The 17,785-nt window shown below is 41.6% G+C and overlaps 1 protein-coding gene and 1 long non-coding RNA gene across 2 annotated transcripts; both read right to left on the reverse strand.

Moving 5' to 3' along the window:
- Positions 1 to 4,319: 4,319 nt before the first annotated feature.
- Positions 4,320 to 17,658, reverse strand: bzw1a (basic leucine zipper and W2 domains 1a). The gene is made up of 12 exons (XM_078243460.1): positions 17,544 to 17,658; positions 16,035 to 16,108; positions 14,957 to 15,133; positions 14,345 to 14,439; positions 12,064 to 12,129; positions 11,493 to 11,628; positions 10,935 to 11,044; positions 10,311 to 10,481; positions 9,805 to 9,951; positions 9,024 to 9,162; positions 5,316 to 5,438; positions 4,320 to 4,556 (listed from the first exon to the last, which is right to left on the reverse strand). The coding sequence occupies exons 2-12, from the start codon at positions 16,096 to 16,098 to the stop codon at positions 4,525 to 4,527; spliced, it is 1,260 nt and encodes a 419-aa protein (XP_078099586.1). The 5' UTR covers positions 16,099 to 16,108; positions 17,544 to 17,658; the 3' UTR covers positions 4,320 to 4,524.
- Positions 7,000 to 9,017, reverse strand: LOC144512635 (uncharacterized). The gene is made up of 2 exons (XR_013501023.1): positions 7,682 to 9,017; positions 7,000 to 7,381 (listed from the first exon to the last, which is right to left on the reverse strand). It is a non-coding gene; the product is annotated as an uncharacterized LOC144512635 (long non-coding RNA).
- Positions 17,659 to 17,785: the final 127 nt, after the last annotated feature.

The following is a 17,785-nucleotide window of genomic DNA, read 5'->3' on the forward strand; positions in this document are numbered from 1 at the left end:
AGCAGCCAGGAAGTCCACCTTCACCTTGTTTACATGTACACCTGTAGGACTTTGTACATATATAAATATATATTTATTTTTGGATTAGACAGAACAACAGATTAACACTGGAAAGCACTTTGTGTCCGCGCCGCTGTGCTTCTGAACCGCTGTGTTTTGGTTGAGCTGTAACCGGAGCCCATGTGTAAAGTTGCACCTGACGGGGGCTATTTCGGTCCCCCCCCTCCATGCCCAACGCCCAAAAAAAAAAGCCTTGTCACCCTCACATGCTGTCAGTTGAGTTTAAGGGTAACTGCAGGTTTATTTTGAAGATGAAAAAGGTCTGGATATTTGCAGTGTGTGTTGAAATGTTTACTTTTGCATCGTTGCACAATCTATCACTTTAAAAAACTAAATGTAAAAAATGTTGAAGTTTTTGTGTGCACACGGCATGCAAAGAGCATTAGGTTCTGGAGGATATATACATGTAATCCTTTTACTGTACAACACGTGTGTCAAACTCAGAAGACCCCCGGGACAAACCCCCCCCCCCCCCACACTCTGATCTAGAGCAACTTAAGTTCTCAATCAATTTTGACCCGTTTAGTTTTTGTCACTTTTTACAAACGTTTTACGGTTTTTCATCGCTCTCCATCTTGTAGACCAAACTGTAAGGTACAAGACTATATGAGACATACTATTAATACAGCCTAAAGCTATTTGATATTTTGATATGATATATTTTTTTTGGATTATTTTTTGGGCATTTTTAGGCCTTTATTTTGAGAGGACAGCTGAAGACATGAAAGGGGACAGACTGGGGGAATGACATGTAGCAAAGGGCTGCAGGTTGGAGTCAAACCTGGGCCGCTGCGTCGAGGCGTAAACCTCTATATATGGGCGCACGCTCTACCAACTGAGCTTGCGTCATTTTACATTTTCATGAGCAATAAACTCTACATGTCTGGCCCTCGATGTGATTCTCATTTTCCAGTTTGGCCCTTGGGGAAACTGAGTTGGACACACTCCTGTTTTACAATCAACCGCATAGGGTTGGGTATCAAAAGCTGGAGCTCAAACAGCACAGGTGCGTAAAACGAACGGTATCTACCGGGCAGAATATTGCTGCCAAACATCTCTTCCTGGGTTAAACACAGTTAAAATGCTGACAGCTAAACGGTGTAAAAGTGTGACTGGATCTCGCTTTAGAGGATTCCAACAGTGTGCAGACGCCGCTGTCAGAAAAACAGCACAGACGGGTCAATGGTGCGTTCACTTGAAACTGGTAAGCCTCCTGCTGCATTCAAAGTTATGCAGGGATTGTTTTTACCGTCAGGGAGACTTCACAACATACACAACTAGGCTATGTCAACGTGATTTAGACATTTTTCCAAAAAAAACGTCAAATATGTTGGAAAAAGCACCGAAAAACGGTTTAAAAAAAAACATTGTAAAAGCAGAAAAAAACGTCGTGAAAAAATGTCGAAAAATAAGTCAACAAACGTCGAAAAAAATATTAAAAATCCCCGAAATAGCGTCAACATTGAAATCAACGACAGAAATTTTAGAAAAAAAGTGACAAAAATGAGACAAAAACGTCTCAAGCTAAGTTATCGTGTAACACCCTTTTCTATTCTAGTTGTTTTTGTCGTTTAACAGCAATTTACTGGTGACATAAGTCATTAGGTATTATAAGTTATTTACATTTTTAATAAATCATTCATTTTGAGCCTAAGGGCTTAGATAAACAAGCCGTTCTTTAACGTTTTCGGTAGCGTTTTGAAAGTATTATTTTAGCACCAGCATGGGAGAAAACCCAAACGATACCCGACCCTTTAACTGGATATTTATTCTACATCACGTGGATAAAAGGTTGCACACTACCTCAGACCCATGTTGAGAACATGAAGGCCTACCTCTGAATCTAACGTGTAACATGACTGTATACAAACGTACTTGAATACCTGACAATTGTGTCCTTTTTTGCACAAAATGGCAAATTCTGAGAAGCTGCTTGAAGATAAATGTATTTTTGTAACAAAACGAATAAAAAATGAGAATAATCATCGAACCGTCTTCTTTTTGTTTGTCTGCAAATGCTCAAGATGTATTCTACTAAGAATTGTGTCTCAGAGAGATTTCTGTGAGCTTCTCCCACCAATAAGATACACTTGGTTCTACCTGATGCTGACTTGTAAGCACCATATATATTTTGTAAATGTATACATAAAACCTGCAACGTATAACCAAAAATGCTGGAAACAAAAAATATATTTCAACATTTTTATTTAGAAAAATAAAACTAAACTAAAATGGTAAAAAAAAAAAACACACACACACCTAAAAGATATGAAAACATGGAGTCTCCTGAGCCAAACCAGTCACTCCACTCTAATATTTGCAGGAGATTTTGTATTTTTCCATGTGGTTTATTCGCAGCACCGCCCAGTGTGTAACGGCCCAAAGTAAAGGATGTAATGGCGCTTACCCACTGCTGGTACCAGCTCTACTCGACTATACACTGTCTATGATGCCCCGTCCTCTTTTACATTTTTTTTTCAGATTTAGTACCGCCTCATGCGTGAGGCGAGCGTGGCTGGTCGTCATAGCGACGCCGCAGGAAGCTGCCATGACCCAACACAACACACACACCCAGAATGTGGAAGGTGTGTTGTTTTTGACTCTCAGCATGTGGCTGTTTGCCAGAAGACATTTAGTTTCAGAAGAAGCTGGAGGCAGCAAAAAGAACACCGCTGGCTAAACTATTTAAAAATGGCGGGTTTGTTCAGGACACCCCCCGTCTGTCGCTAGCAATGATGACGTAGTGATGAGTGACGATTCTCTCTGACCAATCAGGAGAAGGTTTTCACGTCACCTTTTGGTATCGCCTCAGCTCGCTTGGAACCTGGACGCAGGTGGTACTAATATAAAGTACCTGTTGGCACTGCAGGTACCTCTGTGTGTGTGTGTGTGTGTCTGTGTGTGTGTACACCAGGGACTTTTTAAATCAGAATGGAAAACCTAAAAAGACGAGGAGAGTCTGTAATGTAAGTAGAGATGGTCCGATACCATTTTTTGCTTCCCGATACCGATTCCGATACCTAAACTTGCGTATCGGCCGATACAGAGTACCGATCCGATACCAGTGTGTCATAGATTTCATTATGTTTTAAGAACTGTATACTACTATCCCTGTATGGATGTGATGTTATTTCTGTTATTTCTATCTTTGTTGTCGGTCTGGCTCAGGTTAAACTCTTGTCACGTGAAACATGAATGCCCCAGAACGTTCTTTTATTCTGCAGTTTGACAGTCAGTTCTAACGGAAAAAGAACATGAACTACTTTAACGTATTTTTTCTTTAGGGCTTTATTACATGGTATCGGATCGGTGCATAAACTCCAGTACTTCCCGATACCAGCGTTTTAGGGAGTATCGGAGGAACATCTCTAAATGTAAGATGTAATTAATCGACATTGAATCATAATAGGTTTGGGGAAACTAAACTGCAGAAAGAACTTAAATAATGTATACAAAGTAAAGGGAATGTTAGGTTAAAAAAGGGGAATTAAATGTAAAAGAAGCAAAACTAAAAACAGAAATATCTATTTGTTACATTGTATCAATGAATCATTTGAAGGCAAATTTATTTTTTTCTTCCTTTGCAGAAGTAAAGGGGGGGTTAACTTCTATTTAATGTTTAAATGCACTTTATCCGGACATAAGGTCAGGGTTAATTATAGCTTAAGAAATAAGATTTTTCAAGTTTTGCATCACAATAAGAGGGCAGTTCTGTAGCTCTTTTCCCATCGAAATACAATCACTTTGGAGAAAAAGCCAAAAGAACACAGATGAACCATTTGAATAATCTTTTATTTTCATAAAAAAGTCAATCGGTTTATATCAGATTAAAGAAAGTAGAAACCAATAATAATCAGGCATCTGACGGGGGAGCGTGTCTTCTGACAGACCGATCTAGAAACGTGGTTACGGGTTTACCCAAAAGTCAAGAAAAAGGAGGCGGAGTTTAGGACCAGACAGGAAGCCAAAAACATGAGCTGGGGGCGAAGTAAAAGTCAAAAAGGGGAGAAGAGAAACGTTGGCAAAAACTGCATTTTCGTCGGCTTCATAGTCTCAAAAACGCAAACTTGAATATCAAATCCTGTTTGTGATTGGTACGAGCAGCGGCCATCAAGATCACTGGAATGTTTTCTATCCAAATTACAGACGAACAATAAGAATACTACCCCCAACAACAAAAAAGGAGGGGGGAGTATTCATCGTTTTCCGCTTCCACTGTGAGCCGTGACAAACACCTTACGTTTTTTATTTTGTTTAAATGTTTGAGAGTGCGTGTCTCCATTAGGGGGAGAAATAAAAAGGTAACAGGAGGTGAAAGGAGGAAGAAGAAAAAAAGAAAACATTCTACTGCTCCTGCTATATATATGTATATATATATATATATATATATATATATATATATATATATATATATATATATAAAGAAAAAAGGGCAGAAAAACAGCTCATCTGGCGGTGGAGGTTTTAGTCAGTCTCTTCTTCCTCCGACTCCGACTCTGCAGAAAAAAAAATGTGATCAATACTTCATCGTTCATCAGCCTCTTACAGGCCGGCTACATTTCACGCTAACGTATGCAGAGCTGACATTCCAACACTACTCTTCCTCTATAATCAATGAAACAGAGCAGCGTAGCGGTGCGTCTGCTCCAGAGAGTAAAAACAGGACAGTCTTCTATTTCTATATTTTGGAGGATCTTACTCTTTAACTAAAAGGTTGGGATCCTTTCCATAATGTTGTCAGACACTTGGAATAATAATCTGAGTCTGTCAGCAGCAACAACAGAACTTTTAGTGACTAACTGCTGCTGAACATCAGTCCTGTAGGGTAACATTACAGCTTGTTACTAACTGCTGCTGAACATTAGTCCTGTAGGGTAACATTACAGCTTGTTACTAACTGCTGCTGAACATTAGTCCTGTAGGGTAACATTACAGCTTGTTACTAACTGCTGCTGAACATTAGTCCTGTAGGGTAACATTACAGCTTGTTACTAACTGCTGCTGAACATTAGTCCTGTAGGGTAACATTACAGCTTCTTACTAACACGCATATACACATAGCCACAAGACCTATTCATTTAACAATTTCTGAAATGAATGCACCTTATTACAGTTAAACCAAGAGGTCAGAAAGAACTGAAACCTTTGACTAGAGTACTGGCCATTTTAAAAAAGAAGATAATGTGGTATATTAATTGATCAGGCTATATTATTAGCCTAGTGTTAAAGATTGTGTGTGATTTTTGTTTGTTTACCTTCCTCAGCATTCTTCAGCCACTCCACGAATTTTTTCATCTGCTCGAGGAAAACGCTCTTCCCCTTGGCAACGTGGGCGTCTGTGTACCACTTCAGTATGGCCTCTTCACTCAGAACATCCGCTGTTACCAGAGAAAGGACAGCGTCAAAGCTTAAACACTCAAAAGTGCCCCGAGATATTTGCAAAGATGGATCACTTCAAGAAAAAGACAGACCGCTTGTGGCTCGGATTACATGCACATAATATTCCAGTTTTTGCCCTTATCACAAAAAAAAGACAATATTCCAACTACGCCATTTCCCATTTATATGCAGCCCTGCAAAATAAGATTTTTTCAAAGTGGAGGACTTGTTTGAGCGTGTGAACAAAGTGCCCCTCTTTCATTCCTTCAATAAGGTTCTTGAAAACGTCGGCTCATTTCCAAAAACCTGTAGAAAGGAGCCACAGAAAGTAGAATGAAGCAACAAAACAGAAAAACCTGTTGATATCAGAGTCTTTGATCATGCGTTTCTCCTTTTCTTTTGGGCCATCTCTACCGCAGCCCTGCAAACTGTCAGCTGGTTGGTTTGTGTACAGTAACCATAGCAACGCACAGAGCTGACCGTAAGCCGTAAACAGGTGAGAGGCTGTAAACTGTCAAACTGAAGTAAAACCCCGATGGAGACACAAGCCGTTTCTCAATGTCAAGGATCCTTCAGAGGCTAGGCCAGGCTCCTCCTTAGCGTTCAGAGAACACGTACAATGGAACAGGCTAGCAAGTGCACGTCATTACGTCAGTGAAAAGGTCCGCCTTCAGTGCTGCAATTCAACAGCGGACAATAATGGATGTGCTGGTAATTTGTTTGCTGTTCAGCATTTTTGCCGAGATGGAGCTGGTGAGGGAGCATCGGGGTCAGGCTGCCCGCAGGAGGTGGTCGATTTGTCGCCACCTCTGCTGTCGAAGACGTAGGATGGTAAGTGACGTTAAAACACGAGTGAAGGGTGAATAAGTAATGTTAGCTCCTACTGTACGATTTGTTTTTTTAAAGTCGCTACGTTATGTCAATACATTTTAAACTCGAGGGAGTTAACGTTATTTGTCGTCACCGGGATGGAGAAAAATCTTAAATGCCATAGTAGCGTGTGCTTAGCTATACTTTACTATTACTACCTTACTTAACGTTATTATACTTTGCTGTTTTACGGTTGCAACGCAACGTTAAGTTTGACCAGTAATGTTCTAGCTTTTAAAACAAATGCGGTGGTAAAATGTGAAAAAAAAAAAAGAAAAAGGCTATATGAAGTAAAAATGATAAGGTGAACCGATGCTATTTATAAACCAGGAAAAAAGGAAACGGGTTTAAATCCCCCCTCTACAAATCAGTTTTGAGCCGATCTGTTTAATAGTTTAACAAAAAAACTGAACTCATACATACACCTTCCTCTATGCATGTTGCACAGGCGCGGCATTGCTGTGCCATAAATGCCAGTGCCATAATTTTTTGTAACCAAGATGAAATTAATGTTTTTTTGTATAGCTTGGACTACCTAACCACAATACATTGTTCCAGGCTTCACATGCTGGTTATTTGTTATTTACTATTTTTTTTTTTCTATTGCAGTCTAAAGAACAATAAAGTTTAAAAAAAAATGGACTTAGACAGTTTATATTAAATAATTTAAAAAAAAGGGGCAAAGACAAAACCAGTTAAAATTTATTTTATTTTTCTGCCAACATCTCAAACAGCAAAAACACGGTTTGACCTCTCTCTGGCCTCTGCTTCCCTCTGATATTTAATATCATCCTTCAGTAGCTGAAGGAATGGATCCTCTCGCTCTCTTCTCTCCTCTGTGCCCTGCTCTCTTTGCTGCCGTCTTTCACTCTCTCCTCTTCATCTCTCCCTTCCTCTACCTCTTGTGCAGTGCTTGGCCCTGGTTTGTCCTCTTGGATCCAGGCAATAAGGCAGGGGGGACGAGACTGCCGCAGACTGCCCTAATGCCTCGTCCATGAGGGCAAACCAGGGCCAAGTTGCTGCCGTCGCCTTCCCATCTTGTCCCCTGACCTGTGGCGGGACACTTGCATTCCTAAACAGTGAAGATCAAAAAGGTTGTTGTGATGATGTATTACTACTATAGTACACAACACTGCATCTAAACTTACTGTCAACATGCCTAAGTCTGTCAGGTTTACATTCAAGGCTTACTTCAACAATCACAAGTTACATTAAGATGTGCATAATGGGCTTTTTTTGGCCTGGGCGTGGCCCCTCCCTCCAATCCCCATCTTCTCCAACATAAGCCTATGTGAATGGAAGGGGGGGGGAAATAAAAAGCAGATTACACAGCTATTACTTCTGAACATTAAACAATAGTGTAGCTTCTCACCGATATCTGTTCGCCGCGGTGTCTCCCCCCCCCGGTAAACAGCTGCCTTTTATCTACACGGAGACTTATGAATGCCTCCGTTTGTTCCTTAGTCCCTGTTAAAAAAGAGAACGCTATCAGTATAACGCTGTGGATTGTATAATGTTAAAGTTGTACAAACTATGTAACGTATCTAGTTCTTTTAAAATATTTATAAAAGAAATGCTGGTGATGGCAACCAAGCTAATAACTGTTAGCTAAATGACAAGTCCGGTTCAGTTAGCCTACCGTTAGCTCGTGAGGTATCTAGCTAATTATCAATAGCAATTTGTACTAGCATTTAAACATTACACTTTACTTACATGTACTACCGTTTTAACATATGTACGGCAACGTCAAACACTAAAGATACTTACATTTGAAAGCATATTGCGCTGTCACTCCACCGCTTACGTCCGCCATCGTTTGTTTTTTTACGAGCCGGCAAAGCTGCGCGCATAGGATTGTGGGCGATTTGGGACCGCGAAGGATACACATGTGCATCCTTTGCTGTCTATGGGAAATTCTCTGAACGAAGGACTCAGTCCTTGGTGGAATTCGGAGGATCCTCGACATTGGAACAGTCCTTCGGACGTCGATGACGTAGCATCCTCGAAATTCTGGCTTCAGAGGATCCTTCCTTGACTTTGAGAAAATCCTGCAGATTCTGAATGCGCTGTATACATGTCCAAAGAATGTCTCTAAAACCTGAATAATACAGACATCACACACGTCTTAATCTGAGAAATGATGTATTCGGAAACAGGCCTTAATCTGAATATCCAAACTAAATATGCTGTTTACATGACCTGAATGAAATTGGGAATATTGTCATATTCGGAATAATACTGAAATTGGGAATATCGTCATATTTGGAATAATACGTGTGCATGTAAACGTACTCATTGATGTTGCTTCTCAATCACTCAATAGATTTTTCAGAGAAATCCTGGGTAAGAAAAGGGCCTTTGGGAGGACATTAGGGCTGCACGGTACGAGGAAAATATGCCACAACGTTATTGAATATCGCGATAACTATAACACTCAAATAAACATTTGTTAAAGTTCTTCTTTCAGTATTCTGCTAAATTCAACAAACTGCTTGTTGGACTTGGAAAACAAATGAAAGGAAATAAATTCCAACTTGTATGTCGCAGCCTTTTGAGATTTGTTTATTGCGCCAGTTGATATCAAGATGAAGATAAAATGATATATTGTGCAGCCCTAATTTTTTACCTTTTTATAAATATAAAACTAAACAAGCAACGTGTAAAGTTTAGATTGTTGGGCATGGAACTGTAGCTGAATGTGACGAGACACCAACCTTTGTAGAGGAGCACCACGATCTTCTGGAAGGCCTTCATGAAGTGGATGTTGTCGTAGCAGTACTCCTGGATCTTCAGCAGCAGGCTGAGCTCGGACAGACCCTGGGAGGTGAAGGCTTTCAGCAGGAGGCTGTATTGCTGCGGAAACGTGAAGCCATGTCAGAGGAAAGAGATGGACATCAGCACACAGATAGCTCTCTTTTAGGAGTTATGTGTGTAGTAAAAAGCTTGTTGGTGCATTAAAAGTATAGATTAACAACTCGAGTAAGCAGACAAAGCACAATTGTCTATTTTTTTTTTTTTTTTTTACATAAAAACATCTGTGAAACTGCGATTGCTTAACCCAGCAGACTCCATGTAAATAATCAGTAATTTTAGCATCATAAAACACACTTCATTCAAAGTGGACAGAAACTAAATCAAACTATGAAAAGCCGTCTTGGTTCATCTTTCCACTGTTCCAACAATCACCACTCTGGTTTGGTTGAAATAAACCCTTAATTCACCCATTTACATGTGGAGATATGCTGGCTCTATACACGCCAAAAGTATTGTTCTTTAAATGGAGTCTGGTGGATTTAGTGATAGCGACCTCAGAGCCGTTTCTTCTTCAGCTAAAAAGGTCTTTCTGTAGGGATCCTTTCCATAATGTTGTCAGACACTTAGAATAATAATCTGAGTCAGTCAGCGGCAATAACAGAACTTTAAACTGATGCTAAACATTTCTCCTGTAGGGTTATATTACAGCCCGGTTCGTTCCCCTTTAACAGTGTTGCATACCTTCAAGTGTTTGATGGCTTGTTCGGTCACCAGCTCTTCCTTCTTGTTCCACTCCACGCAGCTCATCACGCTGGTCCAGATGATGTTGATCATGGCCTGCTCCGACAGGTTGGACTTCTTCATCTCCTCTTTGGTGAAGGCGATAATCTGATCCAAGCGGGAGGAGAACACCGCTAGGTTAGAGTTTCCTTATCGGCCGCTAAACATTACAGTAGGGGTCGGCCGATACATGTATAGGGCCGTTACTGATAGATTAGTAGAAAGCCAAAATCACCATAAATCTGGGCGTTTTATTTTAAAACGCGTTTTATTTTGTAAATTATCTGGCTGCACTCTGGCCTTCCTGTATGCGATTACCTGTCTAGCTTGACACATTCACTTGCGGAGCGGCTGATTGCAGCCAGAGTGGATTGGATAACATGGGCACGGAAATGAAAACGGCTTAGTTTCAGTTACGATCTCTGAGAAAAGAGAAGTAGTTAACCCAGACACTGCAGCAACCTCACCTCCTTCTGAGGGTCGCCGCGGGCCATCTGCTCCTGCAGCTCCTTCTGCAGCTCCTTGCGCGCGCCGATGGATTGCTGGTTGCGGGCGAAGTCGGACAACTCCTTGAGCCCGGCATCGGTGAAGTACTTAGAAAAATGCTCGCAGCTCCGTTTGTTGGCAGGAAAGAGTTCCTGAGGGGCGGAGATGGTTTCAGGGTTAGAGTTGCTGCAGCAGACAAAATCATATGACACTGAAAATAAATCTGGAATAACTACGTAGGAAAAAAAAAACAAAAAAACGCTTGGGAGGAGGAGAAAAAAAAAAAAAAAAAAACTCAAAAAGCGTAAACAAAACGTTGGTAAAAATGGGCAAACGGTGTCAAAGTTTAGATAAATGCCAAGCTTTGGGGGGGGGAGGGGAGGGGGGGCATCAAAATCCCAGAAAAAAAAAAGAGAAGAAATACAAAAAACAATGCCAAAAGCACCAACTCAGTTTCTGATTGGCCGTCGGCACATTCAAATCAACAAGCGTTCTCCGACAGCTAAAGAGAACAGTGACATCATTGATGACACGACGATGCTGAACGGGTGACCATCGGGCGTTACTGTTGAACCCTGAAATCTTAGATTGAGATAGTTATCTACCATAAGCCTGTTGTCCATGCCGACTTTGCGGAGACTGCCAGCAACAGAGTTGATGTCCTTTTCATTGATCCATGACTTGAACAGCTTGACAGCGAAGGCTGCAGATACTCCTGAATAAAATCAAACCGAAAGACAAGTTGGGTTTCTGTTGTCTCCCACGCTGAGGCTACAACTGCATTGCTACGTTTTGGTTTTAAAAAGGATTATCTTCTGCTACGTTTCCCCCTCTCATTCCCCCTGCTAGTGATAACAGTCCAAAATGATGAGAAAAAAAAAGACACAAAACTACCACAAAGTAAACACAAATGACCTAAAAGAGACAACACGACTACAAAAAGGAATATCTTCTGCTACGTTTCCCCCTCTTATTCCCCCTGCCCGCGGGTTGTTTCGTTTTTTTAAGTTGAAAAACTTATCTTGAGAAAGGACGCCTAAACCCCTCGCCATACACACACACACACACACACACACACACACCTAAGTCTTCAACAAACAAACACTGCCTAAACAGACCCTGAATTAACATGTTTTGGGAGGACCTAGAGAGTTTCTCCTCACCCTCTTTGACGAGGTTCTCGTTGTAGAGGCTGTTAAGGATGGAGGCTGATATGTTGCCGTTGGCCAGAAGGATGCCGGTCAGCATGGCCAGTTTGTTGCGCTCAGACTCAGTGAACCCTTTAAGAAACAGCAGCAACTGCAGAGGACAGGAAGAGAAAACAAGTTAGTTATTACCCTGTGGCATTGCTACTTTGGTTTCATTAACTACTAATAATCGGTATCGGCTCTGAAAAAACAGTATCGGACAATCCCTAATGTGTTGGGTGTGCGTCCGTTTGTCTGCAAGCTAGAAACACTGAGGTTCCCTTTGTGTCACTACACCCTGAGAAAAAGTCACGCCAACACGCGTTGGTGTATATTTAATGTCTTGCCCGAGGACATCGCTGTTTAACACATGCTGAGTTATTGTAAACCTGTGGATGCTCTCAGTCCGAGTTAATAATCAACAGCACATTTAAATGACAACCTGCATCTCAGAGACAGGTCAAACCAGCACAACACGTTGTGAGCTCAGTTTAAAGACAGACACACACGTTATCCATCTACACACACACCGTTTAAAAACACTCACCTTCTTGATCTCCTCTTCGAAACCCTTCTCCAGGTACTTGTAACGCCTGATCAGCTTGTTAAAAACCTTATTTTTTGGGGTGAAAAAGACATTTAAAAAGTTAACTCAGTGCTTAAACACCTGCACGAAAATCAAATGGCTGTAGGTTGTATGTAAAGGATTTCGGGTTGCTTTCACCAAGATCTGAAGTGAAAGAGGATGTGGATCAATAAGTACGTTTACATGCACACTAATACTCCGAATGACAACATCACATGAGCGCTCAAACAAATGCAGCGAGACCGACTCAACCCCACGTCAGGCTGCGGTGGCCAATCATGTAACCGGTGATCAGCCTTGAGGCGGAGAGAGTCCTGTACAGGAAACATCGCTGCCTCTATTGCTACCACAAAAAAGTTTGAAAACACAAGCAGTGAACTGGCTGGGAACAGCTGACTGTTTCCTCAGTCCCTCCATCTCTTTTCTCTCTCTGGGAAAGAAAGCTGCCTTTATGTGCGTCGGAAAATGAGCTCTATAAACGATCTGACAGAACAGTAGGCCTGTAGCGACGCGTCGATGAATTTTTGCGTCGATACTTCGCCATACACACGTGGGAGACCAAAATATTGCAGGCTGGAGGAAGAAACAGCAACCTCCTCACATAATTCCCAACAGAGCCCTGCTAAAAGCCCCAATAAAAGAAAAAGTCCTAAAAAAAAAACCAGCTCGCCCTTAATCATTGAAGGTATGGGAATACTTCAAATATAGTCCCAAACGTAAAGGTGTCGTTATTTGCGCTCTTTGCCAAACGGAGTTGGCATACCACACCAGCAACGTGGGAGCATCTGAAACGGAGGCACCCCACTGTCACTCGTGAAGGAGACAATAACTAAGTACTAACGTTATAGATAAATTTCATGTTTGTGTAGCCTGAGCTCTGCACACTTCGGTGGTGCTAGCTAACTATCTTAGCTCTCCGTGCAGTTTGTTCGTGCTAGGTTAGTAGCTAACGTTAACGTTAGCTAGCTACTGGTGCCTAGACAGCTGTGTTTAGCTAACGTTAGTTGTCATCTAATGTTGGCTTGAATCATAGCTAGCTTACGTTAACGTTAGCTAACGTGACCGTTAGCTACTAACCTAGCACGAACAAACTGCACAGAGAGCTAAGATGCGTTGGTTAGCCTAGCACCACCAAAGGGCACAGCTGCATTAGCATCTAAACTTACAGAATAGCAGTTAAGAGAATCAGTTTGATTATGCATCAGGTTTTATGTTGGGACTGTTATATTGTGTTAAACACTCTCAGGAATGTCTATACTGTGCACTGCACAGTGTTTGTTTTTGCACTACAACTTGAGTTATGTTGGTACTGTAAAAGAGTAAACAGGCTAGCCTTTCATTTTGTATAACAGTAAAATAATTATTTTATTTTGTGTAAAGCAGAAGATTTTTTGCTGTGCAAAATTGTTTGTTTAATAAAGTATATTAAGAATGTTTTGGTATTTATTTGAGATACATAGTTTTTATCAATCGAGCAACAGAAAATTAATCGTTATATTAATTGTCCAATTAGTCGACTAATCGATAAAATTGCCCGTTTAATAAATAATCGTTTACCCCCAGCTCTACAGAACAGTAACTGAAATATAAAGTCTACTTGTGCTACATTTGGGGGGGGTTAAAGAACAACAGGACGTCACACAAATGGGTCATTTCATTGACACCCCCCACCCTGCGGAGAATCACTTCTTTTTTGGTGTAAATGCCCCGTAACCGTGCGTTATTTGCTGTATTATTCCGGTTTTAGAGGCCTTCTACGGACATGTATACAGCGCATATTGGAATATGCGTCTCAATCGGGGGTTTCACTGTAGTTTGCGTTTTGCTGTGGCTGTTTTACACAAACCAAGCAGCCAACAGTTCAAGTGAGTCCGGCTGCGGTCCAAAAGAAACAACATGTTTTTGTTTATGAGTTGACCTTTTCTAGAAGCTGGTTGAAAGAATGAAAAAGAATATATGTGTGTGTGCGTGTGTGTGTGTGAGAAAGTGAGAGAGAGACGCTGTGTTCACACGCTCCAACAAGTCCTCCACCGACTTGTTGGAGCAGTTTTCCACCCATGGAAAACTTTGAAAGAATCCTGTTTTGCACAGCTACATGTAAACGGGAATATTAGTGGAATATATTCTGTCAATAGCCATGGAAACAGCTTCCTAGGAATGTCGTCTTTTTGGTTTAAGGGCAAAAAACGGATTATTATGTGCATGTAAACGTAGTCACTGATGGCTGATATTTCATATCTACCTGAGCGTATGCTTGCATTGTTTCCAGGTCTTCTTGTGCCGTGAAGAGGCAGAACTCTGTGCGGGTCAAGTCGTCGGATAGAGTCCCGCCCGGGGCTGTAGGAGAGAAAATAAAAATACCAACAGATGAGTCAAAACTGGAGCTACTGGCTTGAATAACACTGATGGTCTACTTCCTGTCCCCAGCACAGTTTTATGAATGACTTTCATACATTGAGGCAGCCATGCAAGGCGCCACCTGCCCATCAGATGAACATTCACATATTCAGGGTGAGTGCTTCCGTTCCTTTGACCTGTAGACTGCAGGGGGCCAGGGATCGAACCATCGACCTTACGATTGGTAGACCACCGCTCTACCCTCCTGAGCCACAGCCCGCCACGTTAACACCTACTACACATGCCAGATCAAAACATTTCTGCATCAGACACCAACGCATAAGCAAAGGGGTATTAATAATTATGTCCTTACATTCACGTTGTGGCGCACAAGTAAAATAATGCACAATCATTCAAAATGAATGTGTGTTTATCTCATAATGCCCTTTAAAGTGTCTGTTTGATCGGTTTTTCAAAAAGCGATGGCTTTAGTGAAAAATAAGCACAAACAACTCACCCAGCATCCCGCCAGCCACCAGGATGTCAAAGAGAGTCTCTGCATAGCGACGGTAGTCAAGCTTGGCGCCAGAGGCATCAAGGAATTTCGCGACCGCTTCCAAATCAGAGCCAGTTTGATTCAAGCCTTGTACGATACTTTCTTGAAACTGAGTAGGGTCAAATCTCTCCTTTTCATCTGTGCAACAAAAAAAGGGATTAGACACATTGGATTCAGAATAACCACTTCATGGAATAAAGAAAGATTTGTACATGTAGACGTGCAGAGCAGAAAACACGTAAAGGCACCGATACTTATACAGATCATCTACAGTCTGTTATTAACATCAGTAACAAATCGCACGTAGAGCATTTTAACAGCTTCTCAGTCATAATAAAAACTGGATACTGCATACAAGCTGATATCTGGGTCTGATAACATCTTCCTCTTACGACTTCCTCTTCAGACTGAAGGCTGCTGGAAACTGACTTGACCGCTTCCTCCCTTCCACTTTACAGGTGAGGCGAACAGCCGCTGACCTGCCTGTCAGATGATATACTGCCCCTATGTTCATGTGCTGAATTGCATCTTGCAGACTCGTAGCGTTTTGATTTCTGAAGACTCCAAAAGGAACGCAGGATACGTATGACGGCCGTCTTATGTGCGCGAATGCGTAGTTAAAAGCAAGTATAGCTCCTCATCCTGTCGCTTATTTTGAAAGTTCGTCGGCTGAACCGGAAGTTGTTCTGTCCCTCCTCGGTGAGGGCCGCCTCTAATTTTTGCTCCGAGGAGCGATCTCCGAGGGCTGAGCATCGAGGAGCTATAAGCGAGGAAACAGAGCAGCCTTCCTGGAAGCCGTGCAGTTGAAAAAGTTGCTAACTCCACCCAAACAGCTGCCGAATTCGCGCTACGCTTCAGAGGAAGGGACACCTCATATCTCTAAAACACATTTCCTCTTTCCTCTCTCCTCCTGTGCTTCCTCGGTGGGAGGGACTAAGACACGAGAAAGGGAGGCAAGTTGAGGAGTCGAGGAGGCAATTTAAGCGACACAAGAAGCACCCTAATTCTGCGCCTTTAAGCAGCGACCGTGAACACAAACCTCTTTTCCTCGTTTTGAACCGCTGGCCAGTTAGCGTCGGCTTTTGCTGCTTTTGATTACTCATAAAAGACACCCTGAAAAAGGACAGAACAGACAGTTAATGGTTACTCAAAGCTGTGCAGGCTACACGTTAACGTGAGTCAACACAAATGGTAACTCCAGGGACTTTTTCAAACCTTTCAACTCTATTTACCCATTGTTTGGTGTCTAAGTGACTTTGACTTTGGTCCAGTATCAAGCAAGAAACAAGCTGCAGGAAATGTATGCCAATTAGCACATATTGTTCTAGAAATAACATCTTGTTTTTGGCCATTTTTGTTCTTCAAATGTGTGTACATTTAGCACTCAACACAATAGCACATTTCCAAATTCAAGCTTAACATTTCAGAAAACATTGTAATACAAAAAATTGCAAGTAATTAACTCGGGAAGTTCCACGGTGATATGTTTAAGTTAAAATGTTTTCCCTATTCACCTGTAATGTCTTCTTTTCATAAACAACGTTAGCGTACAAAAGCAAAGGAAGACACACCGGACAAAGGACAAAAAGAGGAGGTACAATGGAGCTGGTGGCTGTAATTAATCAGATGGATTGCAGTGTACATTCTTCATAAGTGTGACCCTGAAGCGGTAATGTTGTGGTGACTGTTTGGGGGGGTAAAGGATAAATCATAGGCTCGGATATTATGAGGGATTCTTCTAACTACCGCTGGTTAGCGTTTGGCTAATGCTGCATTCAGGTTGTTTTGGAATAATACCAAAAAGTAATTAAGTTTCCGACTTGGAAAATTCACGTCAATTGTTTTGCTCACATTTATAATATGGTTATAGGTTGAAACATAGTTGCTGTCCACACATAGTGACATACATTAGACAATGTATTATTAGCATTACAACTGATAAAGTGTGACAAAGCAATATTTCAGTTAATTTAGAGAAAATCACAAATATAAAAAGGTTCACACTGGGAATAAATCCTGGAATCAGCTGTTGATTAAACGCTCTCAATTAAAAGACACCACATCTTCTTTATAGCGTCCATGCTGTTTCCACATTACGATTTAAAGCTGATGAACACGCCACAACGGGAAAATCAGAGGAGCGCTTGAATGCAGCGTAACTCTGGGCCTTACCATGCGCTGAGCCTGCGCTGGTTAGCCGGGCCCGCTAGGTGGCTAGCCATGTACGTTACTTAACCACTGCTTACGTTACATTATACATAACCCACTAAAAACAAACATGATGCTCAGAGCTGCCATTAAACTCAATTGCCTGTTAAAGTGTCATCACGGAATTTGAATTAATATAGAGACAAGCTTGAGGCAACGGTTATGTGAGCTATAATGAGGCTAAGGCTCATGCTAACTCTACGTAAAAAGCAGCGCCCATGATGGCCATATCCCCGGGTAAAAAACGTTATTTTACACCGTCTAAACCGACATATTGGCATCTTTACGATGAGGTTACGGTGCAAGGCACTACTGACACGGTGGAAATACAAGCACTTACCGAATGTTATGCAGATAAAAAACGGTTATTAACCAGGGGAATCAAGCCAAAGTGTCGACTCTCTCTCAGCGGCCCAAACAAAAAGACCTTTCCGTCAGGACTTCCGCAGGCTCCGCCCTCTGCGCATGCGCGATTTAAAGGGGCTTTCCCGTGGAGAACGAAGTTAAACTTGAATATTCCACACATTGATATGTGTTGTAAAACATTTCATTATTTTAAGAAAGGAAGGGGGAATAGTACAG

Source organism: Sander vitreus, chromosome 24 (genome assembly GCF_031162955.1).
Source record: "Sander vitreus isolate 19-12246 chromosome 24, sanVit1, whole genome shotgun sequence".
Classification (NCBI taxonomy): domain Eukaryota; kingdom Metazoa; phylum Chordata; class Actinopteri; order Perciformes; family Percidae; genus Sander; species Sander vitreus.

Coding starts and splice junctions, on each gene's coding strand:
- bzw1a (XM_078243460.1), bottom strand. CDS start 16,098: ATGAGTAATCAAAAGCAGCAAAAGCCGACGCTAACTGGCCAGCGGTTC. Junction 11,045..11,492: donor CGAGAACCTCGTCAAAGAGG/GTGAGGAGAAAC, acceptor GATTTTATTCAG/GAGTATCTGCAGCCTTCGCT. Junction 5,439..9,023: donor CGTGGTGCTCCTCTACAAAG/GTTGGTGTCTCG, acceptor CTCTGGTAACAG/CGGATGTTCTGAGTGAAGAG.